At 46.9% G+C, this 17,289-nt stretch overlaps 1 protein-coding gene across 1 annotated transcript in view; it reads left to right on the forward strand.

Moving 5' to 3' along the window:
- Positions 1-16,367, forward strand: part of GABRE (gamma-aminobutyric acid type A receptor subunit epsilon) — a 38,438-nt gene extending 22,071 nt beyond the window's left edge. The window contains exons 4-9 of the mRNA XM_040614603.1: positions 4,967-5,187; positions 5,784-5,866; positions 7,286-7,423; positions 8,998-9,150; positions 12,736-12,938; positions 14,065-16,367. Coding sequence (XP_040470537.1) covers positions 4,967-5,187; positions 5,784-5,866; positions 7,286-7,423; positions 8,998-9,150; positions 12,736-12,938; positions 14,065-14,358 — 1,092 coding nt within the window. The 3' untranslated portion in view covers positions 14,359-16,367. The remainder of the gene's footprint in view (positions 1-4,966; positions 5,188-5,783; positions 5,867-7,285; positions 7,424-8,997; positions 9,151-12,735; positions 12,939-14,064) is intronic.
- Positions 16,368-17,289: the final 922 nt, after the last annotated feature.

Here is a 17,289-nt window from a genome sequence, read left to right on the forward strand (position 1 = left end):
TTTCATGAATTGCAGCTTCCCAAAGAGTTTGCCTGTAATACTTGCTCTCCTTAGCTCTGTGACTGACTGCACAGATCCATCAGATTCACATCAGCCCACCTGAAATGCTGGCCATGCTTCCCAGGAAAGCAGCCTGCTCTATGTACTGCAGCGAGGGATTTGCTTGGAGGTGCAGAGGGAAGTGGGCTCTGTAAGAACAGATACCAGAACAATAAAAGCTAGAATGAGACTGGCTAGGATATTAATCTCTCAGCCCCACTGTTATTTAGGATTTTTCCAAACTATCTGTCCATCAGAGGAAAACGGAGGAACCTGTTTCCAGGTCTCTGTCTTCTCTATTTGGAGGTCGTCTTGTTGCTGTTGAATACAAATGACGTTGCAGAAAACACCTTTAAATCCTTAATTTTATCCTAATTTAGGAAGATATCTAAGACATTTCCATCTCATGGCTTTGCTTCTCTCTTTGGCATTTGTCAGAAAGCCGAGCTTTTAAGGAACCCAGAGAAGGAAGTTCATAGACACAGAGGAACCATGGGGTACCAACTCCTTTGTATCCCGCTAACTGCACCCTCGAGAGGGCTCAGCTGAACTGCACACACAAAGTTGCTTTGAGCCATTTGAAAAGGATCTTCTGGCAGTGCATAGCTGTGTTTATTTGGTTTATAAGCTAACCTGAAAATACACACTGCTAATTTCAAGTTGTGTCATGCTAACCCTGTGAGTTCAAGCTGTTAGTCTGCAACTGGGTAGCCCTAACTCATACCTGCTCTGAACCTGGGGTGGAACTTCATCTAAAGTAGAGTTCCTGAGGCCAAATGCAACTGGAAATATGGGCTGATTCTCCATCTGTGTCCACATACAGCGGTGAGAGAGGGGGCACAGGAAGGAGCAAGCTGAGGCCAGGTACAACAAGGATGTCCTTGTTGTACCAGGACATCAGGATGGGGAGCAAGGAGATCCTCCTGGGCCATGAAGGTTAGGGCAGGACGGCTGGGGCTTGGATGACCCAAGGAACAGGGCTTAGGGTAGCACACAACCAGAACAGTGCCCAGCTCCCAACTCTCTTGTGCAGGGAACTGGCTGATTACTGAACCTGTTTCTTTTGGATTGAAAATTTGGGGGTTTTCTTTGAAATGACTTTTCACATGGAAATTTCATAGCTTTTCACTTAAACTATGCTTTTAAAAATGAAAGGCTTTGAGAGCACAGTAAAATCTTTTTGTTATTGTTTTATTTTTTTCTTCCAAGATGAAATATTCTTGTCAAATCCACATCCCCTTATTTCCCACAAATCCTCTTTCACAGGACAGGTTTTTTTCCATTAGATGTTTTGAGATTTTTACCATTTTCTGGGACTGGGTTTCCATCAGCATCTGTGTTGCCCACATGAGGAAAACAAGGACTGATCAGTGATGTGCAGCAGTGCCAGGTGATGATGGTGACCAAGAGCCAGCTGGGTCACGCTGAAAGGCTGAGTTCAACATGAGCCCACACAGCTAGCAGCGGTGATGCTTCAGGGTGTTCCTCAGCTTTGGATAAACTCATGTGATAGTATTTAGGGTAGGCAGTCTTCAGTGTTTGCCTTACGGGTAGTTTGATTTATTATTTTATGACTGAAGTTTGATGTAATATGGTGTGCATGCCAACATGTGTGTGCTACCCCATGTGTAATCCAAACGGCATGACCTAATTGTTAGAGCAATTCCTCTTATTTCACTAGCTCTTCTGCTGAAAACTTTTTAAAAGCCCATGCTTTTACAGAGAAGGTAACAACATCCATGTGCTGCGTAGCAGATGGTACAGTAATGTTGGAGGCATATTTTACAATAACCTTTTTCCAAATGTGTAAACTGAGGTATTGAGAAGTCTGTTTCTGATGCTTGAAAATGAACCAGGGCAGAGAGAAACTACAGGAGTGCAAGAAACAGTACTGTCATATGTTTTAGGGGCTGACCTTGTCCTGCCAAACTTCAGCTATTCAGCCTTGATCAGCCAGGACTCTTTTAAGGTCCTTAAGAGTGTGAGGCTTTCCAGAACTTGGACTGCTTCATACTGGGATCTCTCTCCAGAAGTGCCTATCCTTCTGCAATGACTGTAGGGAGCCCATGATCAAACACCTCCTATTTAATCACCTTGGTCAGATGCCTACAGCTAAGTGGGATCTGATTAATGCTCAGAGAAAGAAAGGTCTGAGAGCTGTCCCACAGCTGATCAGTGCAGAACCACAGCCATGCAAGGTTCTTCAGCATCAATGCAAACCACACTTGATGGGAACAGCTGCTAACATCTTCAGGAACTGTTGTGGTTTAACCCCAGCAAGCAACTAAGCGCTACACAGCTGCTTGCTTACTCCCCTGCAGCAGGATGGGGGAGAGAATCAGAAGGGTAAAAGTGCTCCCAAAGGCTGGAGCATTTTTGTATAAATCTTGCCTCAGATAATTCTGAATGAAAATACATTTGGAAATGCCAACACTTCCCAGTGGGTTCCCCATGTAGAGGCAAGGGAGCCAGCTCAGCTCAAAAGTTCTTCCTCATGAACAGCTGTGCTAATAATAGCCACTGAAATTAGATCAAACCACAGGACAGTGACAATAACAGCTCAGATTTTTCAAAAGAGCTGAATGACTTGTGCACTACACCTTTTGCAAAGGCTGGCTAAGAATGGCACAAGAGGAGCTCTTTAATGCTGATCCCTTCTGAAAATCTGGGCTTGACAACAAATACTAAACTCCTGGGTTAGCTGACCCTCCACGCTCCTGAAACATTAGCATTGGTTATCCCAGACCTGCATGCTGAACTTTACAGCAGGACATCTAACCTGAGCTGCCAGGCCAGAAGCAAGATCTCACAAGTGATTCCAGTCAGGAGTTAAGAGACTCATAGGGGCATCTAACGTGGATTTATCATTGCATCGTTGGTTGCTTTCTCCTACACCAGAGATACTGCTTAGGAGGAGCAATGTAAGCTCATACTGGCTCAAACTGGGATTGCAGGGCTGGGGGAGAATATGTCAAATGTTGTGTTATTTTGGCCTCAACAGCTGGCAAGGAAAAGAAAATGGCCCCAAGCAGAATAAAGTCAACCCACCCCCATATGTCATTTTCTCAGGCTGCCTTTACCCCATCTTGTCCCTGCTGTGCCGATGCTTCTTTGCCCACCCATGGGCTTTATTTCACTGTTTTACAACCTGATGTCCTATGTCCAAGCAGTACCCAGTGTGATCCAGAGCATTCAGTTATGCTGGAATGTGCTCTTTCCACCTTCTGTTTTCAGGTAGTGGCCATGCTTGTGCACTTGGCTTTGAGGGCTGCTGCTATCCTAACTCTGTGTCTCCTCGTGTCTGTTTTGAATGAACTGTAGAGCCAATGCCATCACTCTGAACTTGCTGCACCTTTCTCCATTTAGAGATACGTTAGAAACTCATCCCTGGCACCTTGCTCATCCCTGTGTCTAACCAGGGTGAAGGATCAGCCCAGAGAATGACTTGACCGCCTGATGGCAAATGCTCTTTTCTCATGATCTCATTCCTATGCTAGGGACGTTTTTGGTACCAATCACTCATCACCGGTTGGCTGACAGTGGAGTGAGGGCAAGGAAAATGAAGCAGGGAGTCGTGCGTTGCCCTGCTCTGCCTGCCCCCAGCAGGACACACCATCCAAGGGAGCGCACTAAGAGAGCCAGCATCTATTTTAATGGCATGGTTTGAGAAGTCAGCTCTGAACCAGCAGCAAGGGCAGCAAAGGGAGGATGTGCTGCAGTCATAAAAATTCCACCGAGATAAATCAATAGAGGGAGGAGGAGAATGAGAGGGAGAGATGGCAAAGTCAGACATTGTTCATCTTTGCCACAGGAGAGAGGGAGATGATGATGCCTCTGTGGTCAGGCAGCTTTGACAGGAGTGAAAGGGAGCAAAGTCCAAGTCAGGGAGGAACTGTCAGGAACAAGTGGCAGCCTTTAATATGGGCTGGTGAAACTGGATTTGGGGGTCTGGTTCAGACATCCACTGAGTGCCAGACACGCTCCTGCATGGCACTAGTTAAGACATTCACAGGCAGGCTGAAAAAGAGGGTAAGGAGCAGTAGCAGCAAGCAGCAGAATGGTGGGCTAATGAGGTGGACTACTGCCAATCCGATTGAGACAGGAGCTGCCTCCTAGAAATGCTAGTTATGGGTGAGCTATAACACCCTCTCTCTCACCAAAACAAAAGGTCCTTATGGTACAAACTCTGTTTTCTGTCTGCAAAAGACTCCAGATTTTGAACTGGTTGCATCAAGAGCTGGGTCCATAGCAGCCCCTGCCCCAGCTTCCTTTTCTAATCTTCAGCAAGGGGTATCTGCCCAGGAACCCATAGTGCTCCAGTTTTCCATATAAAACATTTACAGTGTAAGTCCTGCAGCAAGGGGTGGATTCTCACTAGATTTATGCACAATACTGCTATTGCTATATGTACAAATTAGGTGTATGTAGCACTGCGGGGCTGTATCCTAATAAATAACAGAGTTGGCTGCTTGCCTTCCCTCGTAAGCTGGTGAGCAGCTTTCCTTGCCTGTGTTTGAAACGTGTACTGAAAAGATGCTGAACTTAGGACTCGATTCAGGCAGTGTCCACACTGCCCCTTCATGCCTATGCTTAGAAGGAGTGTTTGGCTTGAGCTGTCTGTCAAGAGGAGACCCAAGCCCTTGTTTGTATGGCCTTGGCTTTCCAGGCATGGGTCAGGCCAAACATGCTACAGCTCAGCCCACCAGTCAGCACAGTCTTTGGCTCTTCCAAAGTGTGCCATGGATGTCCTGATCCTGAACTAAAGATGAGCCTGAAAAGGTGTCAGTGGTCACCAATACCTGCTCCCAGACTTAAAAAGCAAATGTTCTGGCTATGACTCCAAAACAGTGACCTGCAAACTAGAGGACAGGGCTCTGCTTTGCCTGAATTCCTCTCAGCAAGACATGTTCTTCCTTCTCTTTCACAGGAATACACCATTGATATCTTCTTTGCTCAGACGTGGTATGACCGGCGTCTTCGTTTCAACAGCACCTTGAAAGCCCTCACCCTGAACACCAACATGGTGAGCCGCATCTGGATCCCAGATACCTTTTTTAGGAACTCCAAGCGGGCTGATTCCCACTGGATAACTACACCTAATCAGCTCCTTCGCATCTGGAATGACGGAAAAGTGCTCTACACGCTCAGGTACATCCAGCAGGCACTGTAGCTGGCTGCTGAAGTGAGGGAAAAAGGAGCTGGTCAAAGCAGAGGTTTCCAGGTGCCCTATGACAGAGTAGTGGAGATGTGTCCCAGTGCTGATGGGAGTACACAGGAAGTACTGGCTGCAGAATGGGCTGCTTCTTCCCAGGATGCAGGCTTCCATAAAAATCAAACTGATTTTCTGTCTTATACCTAGAAAAAAGTCAAAACTATAAATGGTTCCCTAAACCAAAATCCTTTAAAAGTGTATGTGGGTCAGTCCAGCTATTTCATTCTGGTAATAAACATTTGGCTTTTGTTCCCATAAATTCTCACTCCCACAAATGAACCTGAAAAGCTCACTAAACAAAAAGACTTTTAAAATATGAAAATAAGATGTTTTTTCTCACTTTGAAAATATCCAAACATGTATTTTGTTTTGCCGCTGTTTTGAAATGTTCCTGCAAGCAGACTGATCTTCAACAAATCAGTGTTTCTCTCTCAAGGGAGTGAGAATCTCTCTGTCACTCTGTGGTGCTGGAATCAAGCCACCTTCACCAACACAAAATCTCAGTCTCCCTTTCTCTCTCTTCCTCTCTCAGGCTGACAATCGAGGCTGAATGTCTGCTGCAGCTGCAGAATTTCCCAATGGACACTCACTCCTGCCCTTTGGTTTTTTCCAGTTGTGAGTATACATATTTTTAAAATAGTTTTAGAAAGCAAGTAGAGAAAGTCAGTAGAGTAAAACTCTTCTGGGGAGACCATCCTCCCTTTTAGCTACGTTTTTCACCTGATCTCCAATGATGCTTTTCCTGTCCCATTACCTATCATGCCCTGAAACATCCTCCCGCTCCTGGGCTAGCAGAGGTCTTCAGGAACAGATTCACAGCACCTCTGAGCTTCTCCTTAATTTGGGTGCATGGCTGGAAGTGATTAGTTCACTGAACTTGTGGTCACTCTAGACAGAATATATCCCTTCAGCTGGCAGACAAATGGCACCCGTCCTGCCTTGCATCTTCCCCCTTCTCCTGCTCTCTGAGGTGACAGCTTGGCTTTCCAGACCTCAGCCCAGAGTCAGGCTGCACCCTGCACCCAAGGCCATTGCAAAGGAGGGGTACTTAGACCTCCCCTCACAGTCCCCACTTGTCCATTCTCATCAGAGGAGAGGGCTGCTGATGTTGGCACATCTCCACTGGTAATTTTTCAGGAAGCAAAGGGAGATTCCTGTCCTCATACGTTGGTTGGAAATCTGATTTAGTCATCTTAGCTCGGGTTCACTTCTCCTGCTTCCCCTGCCACTGAAGAGATGCTGCTCACATGGCTCTGAAAGGTGCTGCAGAGGGGGGCAGCATGCTGAGGACATACCATCCCCTTGTCTCCCACCATCCCTTGTTCTTTGCTAATTAACGGTACATGCCATATATGCTTGATAATTAGAAACACACTTTCAGTAAGCTGCCAAGCTTTTACTCCTTCTCTCCTCTGAGGAAATCTCTCGTAGGTGTCAAGGTCCCTGCTTCACAGGAGGTTTGTTTCTTTGTCAAGAAAGCTAGAGCCAGGAGAAGCCATGCTCTAGCCTGCAGGAGCCAGGTCTCCTTCTCCACAGAGAATGCCCCCTTCTTTTCCACACACAGACCAGCTCCCAGGGCGAGAGATACAGAGGTAGTCAGAGCAGCCACAGCCATGCTACCTCCCACGTTGGCAGCTTTGTATTCCTGGTGTGCTCATGCTTGGGAAGGGAAGGTAGTCAAGGAGTAGTGAATCCCCCGTGCTGCTCCAGGGAACTAAAACCCTTAAAGATTTAAGGCTGGGGGAGTCCTCTTACACCAACCCAAGTCTCATTCCAGCAGCGCAGTCCTTAGAAAGGCTCTGTTTCTAGCGTTGCTTTTCCTATCCCTAGGATTTGAAGTGGCCCGCAAGGGGAGATGCTGTCCCCAGGGATGCCTATGGGATACTAAACAAAAGGCATCAGAAATACCTGCCTGAACATTTCATGTTTACAAAACAGCTCAAGTGAGATGCCAGCACTTTTGCTGTCAGGGTGGTGAATGAGGTGGAGGCACATGACCTACTCTTTCATTGACGTCCTTGCCCCTTTTCCCAGATGGCTACCCACGCGAGGAGATTGTCTATCGCTGGAGGCGCTACTCCATTGAAGTCTCTGACCAGCGCACTTGGAGGCTCTACCAGTTTGACTTCACGGGGCTGAGGAACACCTCAGAAGTTCTCAGGACTGGGGCAGGTGAGGCAATGGGAGACAGCCCACAGAAACAGCAGTGTGTTGGCAACCTCATGGGTGGCAAAGGAGTGATCAGACAGTTCCTCAGTGGTTGTTGGGGAAGGAACAGCACAGTTAGAGAAACGTAAGAATGAAGGGACGGACCTTTGCTAGAAGGAGTAGAAATGGTGGACATGAAGGGTGAGGGAAAGATGAAGCAGGGGTAGGCCAGAACCACCGACGTCTCTGAACTGTGGGGTGACAATGCTGATGTGAATGAACCTATCCCTAATTGAAGGGTCAGGAGGGAGAGGAGATGGAGCTCAGATCCCCTCTTGCTGCAGTATGCACATATTACGTAATTCCTGGGTGATGGTTATCGTTGGAACAGGGATGGGGAAATCAGAACTTGCAGGTCTCAGTCTTTCCTTCTGTAAAGTTCTGTGTGGCTGATAACATCTGAATTATGCCTTAAGAGACAGAAACAAGGCTGCATGTGTGAAGAAACCAGGGAATGGGCACCCTTCAGCTCCTCCTCCTCTTCATAGTAGCTCACATCCCCTTTCCTTCCCACAGCAAACTGAGGAGAGCTTATTTGGATTCCTGCAGGTGGGGCGAGCTCATATTTTTAAGCCCTCTGAAGCAAGCAAGTTCAGGTAGTGCTTCCACAGCTCTGCAGAAAGTTGCTGTTGCCAACACTGGCAGCCAGCCTCTAAACAGGGTAGAAAGGCAGCACAAACTGGGACAAGAACTGGTGCAGTGAAAGTGTCTTGAATGCACCAGTGGCTGTCTGACATTTGTAACTCTCTTTTTTGGTAATTGCTTGCAAACTCCATCATAACCCTAGAGCTGTTGGGTGGCTTTCTTCCAATACTCACTAGGAGCCTCTGAAAATGAGGAAGAACCTCAGCTCTAAGTTGCTAAATGAGCAATTAGGATGTACAGCACCACATGCCTTTTCCAGGGACAGAACCAGAGTCTCAATGAAAAGAGACTGAAGAACATCTCCTTTGTCACAGCTCAGGTAGGTAGTTAGCAAGCCAGGCCATGTAGCCTGTTACAGCTAAATAGCTTCTATAGAAAAGAAACCCTTGCAGCAATCAGCTGAAGATGAATACTCTCTGTATAGTTTCTTCCCTGAAACTTTTCCAGACTGGATGATTTTCAGTGTGCTTGGACACACAGCCAGGCCAGTACAAATACAGCCTGGTGGACACACAGCCAGGCCAGTACAAATAGAGTCTGATGGACACACAGCCAGCCAGGCATATAGCCAGCTGGGCAACAGCAAAGTCAACTCTTAAATTAGTCACAAAGACATTAAGTCAGACAGCTACAGAGCCAGCCAGGCAGCCAGAGTCCACTAGCCACAAAACCAGTTAGCCAGCCACAATGCCAGTGAGCCACCAAACCTACTCTGCCAGCCACACAGCTACCAATGAAGCTAACAATCTGGGCAGCCACAAAGCCAGCTAGCCAGGCACTTAAAACAACAAGAAAACCTCATCAGAAACACTAAAAATTCTGAAAGTTTGCTGGGTTTTGTATTTTAGGAAGCCGCATGTTGTGATTCCAATGTCTCTGTTGCTTTTTCCTAGGGGAGTACATGGTGATGACAGTTTCTTTTGACCTAAGTAGACGTATGGGTTATTTTGCCATTCAGACCTACATTCCCTGCATCCTGACTGTTGTTCTTTCCTGGGTTTCCTTCTGGATCAAGAGAGACTCTACACCTGCCAGGACATCTCTGGGTAAGAGACAGTTTGTTGCATGTGTGATACTTGTTGAACTCTGCAAGGCTAGCAGATCGGCAATGTTGGAGTACAAAATCTCCTAAAGCACTTTGCCATTTTCTGGCATTATTCCGCTTACTGGAGAACAGTCCACTCCTCCATCTTTCTGTTTATAACACTATCATCGAGCTCAACTGAATGTTGAAGCTGTGCTGGCTTGGACCACTGGATTATTTCAGGATAGTACAACATTCTCGTATCTTGATCTGAGACCTGAACACAGCCTTTTCCAAGCTGACAATGTCATGTTCTTATGCACTGAAAGGGAGAGGGAAGAGGTGAGCTGTGGCATTGCAATACTGGCCAAAGGGCTCCTGCACATGCATGTGCTCTCACGCATTTCCTCATGACTCAGTGTAGGCAGGGCCAGGAGTGAAGGTGGTAGTTTAAAACACAGTGTCACCATCATTTCAGCAAAGTCCCTGAGGCATGCCACTCCAGCAGACATGCTCTGGAGCAGAGGATCATGCCAAGGGACCATGGCTCAGTGCCAGGTCCTGCACTTGGGTCACAACAGTCCCATGCAGCGCTACAGGCTTGAGGCAGAGTGGCTGGAAAGCGGCCTGGTAGAAAAGGACGTGGGCGTATTGGTCAACAGCCAGCTGAACAGGAGCCAGCCCTGTGCCCAGGTGGCCACGGGGGCCAGCAGCAGCCTGGCTGGTGTCAGGAACAGTGTGGCCAGCAGGGCCAGGGCAGTGCCCGTCCCCTTGTACTGGTGAGGTGGCACCTTAAATCCTGTGTTCAGCTTTGGGCCCCACACTACAAGGGGCATGTAGAGGGGCTGTAGCGTGTCCAGAGATGGGCAACGGAGCTGGGGAAGGAGCTGGGGCACAAGGCTGATGGGGGGCAGCTGAGGGGACTGGGGGGGCTGGTCTGGAGAGGAGGAGGCTCAGGGGGGCCCTGACCGCTCTCTGCAGCTCCCTGACAGGGGCTGTAGGCAGGGGGGGGTCGGTCTGTTCCCCCAGGTAACGAGCGACAGGACAAGAGGAAACGGCCTTAAGTTGCACCAGGGGAGGTTTGGATTGGATGTTAGGAAAATTTTTTCACTGAAAGGGTTATCAAGCATTGGAACAGGCTGCCCAGGGAAGTGGAAGAATCACCATTCCTGGATGTATGTAAAACATGTGTAGATGCAGTGCTTAGGGATATTGTTTAGTGATGGACTTGGTAGTGTTAGGTTAATGGTTGGACTTGATGATCTTAGAGGTCTTTTGCAGCCTAAATGGTCCTGTGATTCTATTTATGATTCTTCAAGGTCTCAGTGTAGGACTAGTGACATGAAGATTATAGGGTAATGAACAAAGTTGCTGGGCTATATCCATAGAGTACCAAGCTCTGGCAGGATGTGGAACCCTGTAGGCACAGGGCTAGCCCTGTAGGCCTTTCTCTGTCATTCACCCCACAGAGGGAGCTCAGGATGGGGCAACAGCTCTGCCTATTGTTTAGATTTTCTCAGCAACTGCAGTGGCTCTTTGAGGTAGGAAAATGCTTACGTTGATTGAATTCTTCGCCGATAGGCACTAAAGAGATCTACAAATCTTGGATGTACTTTGGCTGTATCTGCATTTTACAGCAAGCTCTGCTTCCCAGCGCTGTCCTTCCCATCAATGCCACTGACTTTCCCTTTAATTTGAGATAGCATTCCCAGCCCTGCCTGCAGACCTCTTGTGGGGAGAGGAAAGGTGAGGGACCATCAGCATCAAGCCAGGTATTCGCAGCCCATTCATTCTGACCCTCTCTCCCCACCTTACAAAAAAATCAATTTCTTTGGTGCCCATGGAGAGAGCAGGAGGAGGAGTGGGGTGTCAGTTCCAGTTGAGGGTACACCATAGTCCATGGCTGGGAAAGGAACGAACAGCAAGAGGCAAAATGTTCTGCATGGCTGACACCCACTGCAGTGGTGGTCTCAAAACACAAAAGAAAGTTCCCCTAGGCAGGGGGGCCCCTCTCTGTGGGAAGAGACCTTAGCTCATCAAGAGTAATGAATTCTCTCCACAGCCCGTTGTACTTCATACAAATGATCCCTAGTACATTTCAAGCACGCCAGCCTACATTAGGGAGATGTAAACTGGACCAGTTCCATTGGCATTTCAAATATACAGGAAGTCACATCATATCTGCTAATGCAAATACAGTAGGAAAATATGAAAATCTCTTGCCATGCTCCCACCAAGAGCCATAGGGGTGGCAGGTAGATCTAGATGAATGCTAGAGAAGGAGAAACGGGTAGAGTTCCTGCTTCTTCTCCACAGCTTAAAAAGCAATGGATGAGATCACAATACCAACTCTTGCAGCTGATCCTTTGTTGGCTCCTGATACTTTACCTCTGGAAACAGGTCTGTGAGCATTATTGCTGCTGCAAAAACAATTCCAAGCCACGTTCAAGTCAAAAGAGATTTCTTATCATCTCCTACCCACTTGCCCTCTATGTCAAAAAACTGATAGATTGTGAAGAGCTGTCTCTGAAGAATAGCCACAAGCGGGTTGAAAGCTTATGGGTAAGAATTAAGAGATGAAGGCAACAAAGGGAACCTTGTTGTTGGTTTTTAACTGCAGGCTGCCCAATCAAGGGTTGCCCATTGACAAAGCCTTCTTACTCCAGCTACAGGAGGCATTGTGCTCGCAGGCTGTCATCCTGCTGGGGGACTTCAACCACCCCAACATCTGCTGGGAAAGTAGCACAGCAAGCTGTAGGCAATCCAGGAGACTCCTGGAATGCATGGAGAATAACTTCTTAAGCCAGGTAGTAGACAGCCCTACCAGAGGGGATCCAATGCTGTACTTGATGGCCACCAATGCAAGTGAGCTAACTGGTGACATCAACATTGGAGGCAGCCTGGGCTGCAGCTGTCATGCACTGGTGGAGTTTGGGCAGTGTCCCTGTACTCCTCCCAGGATACCTGTCCCCGCTTCCACTGCCTGTGCATTTCCTTCTTGCCCTTTAGTTTGACTGGCAGGTCTTGACTAATCCATGCTGGTCTCTTGTCTTCCTTTCCTGATTTCTTACACCTGGGGAATGAGAGCACTTGCACTCTATGAAAAGTGTCCTTAAAGATTTGCCATCTCTGTTCTTCTTCCTTGTCCCTGAGGGCAGTTTCCCAGGGCGTCCTACTGACATAACTCCTGGAAAAACTAGAAGTTTGATTTCCTAAAAATTCAGGGTCCTGACTTTACTCTTCACCTGAACCATATTCCTCAGGACTGCCAACTCCAAAGGTATGTCTTTCTTTTGGACTCTCCTCCCATCATCAAGCAGTTGTTCCTGTGTACAGCCTTAAGCACAGTCCAAGTTCCCCACTCCTCTGCCAGTCTACACTGATGGCCTGTGTGACACTTGGGTTTCGAACAGCTTTTTTCCATAGAGCATTGTCAGAGGGCACCTCAAGACCAGCATCTGGCTGAGCAGAGCAAAAATGGGACCAGACAACTAGAGGAATTTCTCTTCTACAGGACAGGGGAAATGTGGATATTACAGGGACTGAATGCATGTAGAAGACAGAAGTGCTCCTCTTCATTACTTAATCCAGCTATTTTCTCTCTTAGGTATTACGACTGTGCTAACAATGACCACCCTGAGTACCATCTCCCGCAAGCACCTTCCCCGTGTTTCCTATATCACAGCCATGGACCTCTTTGTCTCTGTGTGCTTCATCTTCGTCTTTGCAGCTCTCATGGAGTACGCTACACTCAACTACCTGGTGGGAAACAAGAAACCACTTGAGCACAACAACAGGAAAGCCAGGCTGGTAGGTCAAAGGGGCCAGCAGAAGTGGATGCTGTTAGAACCCCAAGCTATTTGGAAATATCCCTCCTGAGCCTGTACTAGAAACTGCTGACAAGGTTTAGTGCCTGACCCATACTGTGTTCATAAGGTCCTCAAACCACTCTGTGTGCTGGGTCTGACCACTTGAAAGGTGAGACACAACGATAAAAAGCAGCTGAGGGTCCCATAAAACAAGGAGGTCCCTGTCAGAGCCAGGCACCCTGTGTTCTCTCCAAAATTGCTGGGCAGCTCATCAATGGTTTAGGATGACTCACATGACCAAATGTAAATGTCCACTTTAAGACAGGGTAGCCTAAAGCCAGATTCTTCCACTTGTACCGGTTTGATCTCTGTGGGTTACAGAGGTATCTTAGGTCACAGAAATGCAGAAACCTACTTTCTTTTGTGGTCTGTCCATCAGAAGACCTCCAGAGTGTGGGGATAGTGAACCCAGAGTGGTCATCATCCTCTTCAGATCTGCCCACGCTCACGGCAGGTACTTCTGACACATCAGCTGAAACAGGCTTCTGAATTGGGACAGAACTGAAACCAGAAAAGACAGATCTCTTCTGTGCCAGCCTCATTTCCCAGCACAGGTGGAGAAAGCTCTTCCATGATGCTGACAATATGCCTTTTATTCCTGGGCCAAGAGGTTATGAGTCACACACAGCCTTTCCTCAGCTTTTTTCCAGCAGCTGACAGCAATCAGAAGACACATCTGGACTGTGTGCCGTGTCTTCAGAGACAGCTGAGCTCAGGGGAGTGAGGGAAAAGGCTAGCACAGCTGAAACTAAACAGGTTCTGTTTCTGCACTGAAGATTAGTGAAAGAGATGGGGAATCAGAGCAATTAGATCTTTGCTGAGTAAAGCTATGCCCTAGGGTGCCAGGGAGGAAACTCACAGTCATGCAGGGAGCTGACAGTACCCACAGTAGGCCAAGGTGGTGATTTACAACTGATGCAGAGATGGGGGATGATCAGTCATCCCTTGCCACTGAACTGTATCTATGCTATGAACTTATCTATTGCCGATTGGATGGGTTTTGATGTCTAGAACATACTTTCTTGCCTTTCCCTTCCCTTTGTTCCACCTACCCCTCCTCATTACAGCCGCCTGCTGGTGCACAGGTGATGCCATCCTTTACCACTATCAACATCAACAACATCATGCACTGGCCCCCAGAGATAGAGGAGGATGACGATGAAGAACCTGGCTCCCCGTGCCTGGAAGGAAAGGAATGTGAGAGGTTCTTCTGTTGCATTGAAGACTGTCAGACAGGAATGTGGCGGGAGGGGAGGGTCCGCATTCACATCTCCCGCCTGGACTCCTACTCTCGCGTCTTCTTCCCCACCGCCTTCCTGCTCTTCAACATTGTCTACTGGATTGCCTATCTCTATCTCTAGCCATTCTTCGTCCTCAGCTGGAATGGACTGGAGACCAGCAAGATGGGCTTCTCAAGGAGCACAGAAAACAGCATCTCTTCTGTTGTAGTTGATTGTCAGCCTGAACAATCCAACCTGGCGATTCCCTCCTCCTGCTCTCTCATCTCTTCTAAGAAGAACCAGACAGCTTTTTTTTTTAGCCTTCTAACATATCTTTTTAGAAAATCTAGCCTTCCCAAACAACTCCCTCTCCAGTACCACCAGCATTTTACTCCTTGTAAAATTGCCCAAAAACGTCCTATTCCCATCTCAAACATTAGGGATTTTGTCAAAAACAAAAACCTTAATGTGTTTCGTTTTTCCATCCAATCCCACTTGAAATTTCCATGGAAAGTGATGGAAAATAGACTTTTCTGCATAGTTATTAAGACTGCAAAGGAAATAAAGTAGATCTTAAAACTTCTGCACAACTTCCACCAGAATAGACTTTGTGGAGTGCTAGAGGTTTGGAAAGGTCAGAAGGAAAGAAACATGAAAGAGGGTAGCACTACAGCTTTTCTGCAGTAGCTGGGCTTGGCTAAAATGTTTTGACCCTGCCCAGAAAGCTGGAAGTGGCACTAACAATGATGGAATAGCTACAAGCCTCTGCGAGCTCCCCATACAGAATCTGTGGAGCATTCCTCATGGATCACTCTACTTGTACTAAGTTGCACCCAAGGCATCCACCCACTAAGGCATTGTTGAGTCTCGTCAGATGGTGGGAAAAAGCACTTCACAAATTTCAAAGGCCCATCTGCCTTACTGGAGCAGACTCTTCAGGGCCCACGGTGACATTCTGCTTTGTGATCAGGACTGAAGCAGGCTTACCTTGGCCGTAGCCAAAAGAGGGAGAAAGTTCTTATGCTTCAAAGACCAGAAGCAGTCACAAGAGCCCATTGTGAGGCAGCTTGCTTTGGCCTGTCTCATGTAAGCTGATCCCTATTGTATCATGCATTATAGCAGGGCAACGACACTTGTTAAAACCATCAGATCTGTGCTTGGTAGTAGGTGCTAACCTGAGAAAGGAGTACTAGAAAAGGTAATACAACCAGCTACCAGCATGGCACCTACCAGTGGTGGGGAGAGGGCGTTCCTGCAGCTCAAATGTGTTTCCTTACTTCTTTTTTTTTTTTTTTTCATAATTACGTAAAAAAAGACTTCACTAAAACTGTACGGCTTCTCCCAGCCACCACCACCACTTGGCCCTTTTCTTCCCAAAATCAGGAAGCTGAGTGAGTCATCCTTGGTAGATTTCAGCAAGGTCAGACATAGTAAGATGGTTCCCTATGGTCCATCTTAAAGGGACAGAAAAATGCATAATACAGTCTCAACTTGGAAAAAACTGCATAAGGTAGAAGAGGAAACTCAGGCCCAAGGTCCATAACGTGATGTGCCCCACAGCACGATTGTGAAAAGCACTGTGACATTAATAGTTACTTACTGTGTAAATTACAAACAAACAAAAAACTCTTTTTTAAAACCAGCATGTTTTAGAAACAGTACTTAAAAGGTTTTTCATGAGGAGGAAGTTGGCAGGGCTGCAGAGAAAAAGTTGGGAACAGCTCACAGGACAGCTAACAGGGGCAGGAGGTTTTACATATTCTTAGAAAGCAATTTGATGTGGTTAAAAGATGGATTTTGACACTGTTAAATCTGATCAGAGTAATGAAGTGTCATGTTTAATTCATTCATAAATACAGCCCTACCTGGGTGCCAGAAGAACAGCTAGGGCACCTAATTAAGTATACAATAGTACAACACTCAGCTAAGTATAACCTAATGGGGTCAGACCAGCATAGCTCTGGAAGGAGAAATTGTGCCTGTCTAACCTGTTACAGTTCTTTTTTAAAATACCAAGTAAGAGATAAAGGTTACCCAGAAGCATAATTTGCTTAGCTACTACAGCTTTTGAAAGGATGGAAAGAAATTATGGCGGGTGGTTCTGAGGAAATTGATTTAGCAAAAGAATTATTAAGGAGGTTCTAATTAAAGGAAATTAACTGAGGAGAGAGGAAAAAAGAATTGTTAAGGAGGTTCTAATTAGAGGAAATTAATGTTTTAGAGAGAAAGACGCAGAGAGGGAGAAGTCTAAGAAAAGAATAAAAACAACTTCCAGACAAGGAGAGCTGCTGGGTGACAGTGCTGACTCCCAGCCAAGCGGGTTGATGTTCTGCTCCTGATAGCAAAGTGCTATTAGATGTAGCAACAGAAAAACCTCCTATGACTCAACCATACACCAACAGGGAGCTGGATTAAACAGGGTCCTGTGATCTCTGTGGGGAGCCAAAAGGAAAGAGCATCCTAGATTAAAACTGGTTCACACGACAGACTCTGAGTGAAGCGTGTCTTCACATGTCAGAAGGCAGCTGTTAGCACATGGGAGAGGGCACCCTGGTGGCAAACCAGGCCCCGTGCCAAATACACGCTTATTAACAGTACAGTGGCACAAAAGGCGTGTAGGCAATATAGGCTGCAGCAAACACGGGCAGCAAAATTTGGAAGGGGAGCATCTGAGAAAGGGAAGCATCCGAGAAAGGGATGGCGGAAGGGAAAATTTAACATCCATGTGCAAAGGAGTCCAAACATCTGCAATTTGCTTAGCTTCAAAGCACTTAGGAGCCTTGATGGACACAGATGATTATCATGGGCATCAGAGTACAGACTTAAGCCCTGAGAGCAGCAGCTTGTTGAAATTAGACCTTTTACAGAATCAGCCAAGAGAGAAGCAGAGTGTACAAGAGGCCTAAGAGGATGACAGAGACTTGGGCAAAGTAGACTTGAAAGATTATATGATTTCACCAAAAAAAGATAAAGCCAACACACAGCTAGGTAATTTAACCAATGATGGAGGATTTGACAGTGGAAAATAGCCTAGCGTGGGCTGGAGCACAAGGAAGCTGATTACTAAGGCTG

The sequence above is a fragment of the Falco naumanni genome, chromosome 14 (assembly GCF_017639655.2).
Source record: "Falco naumanni isolate bFalNau1 chromosome 14, bFalNau1.pat, whole genome shotgun sequence".
NCBI lineage: Eukaryota > Metazoa > Chordata > Aves > Falconiformes > Falconidae > Falco > Falco naumanni.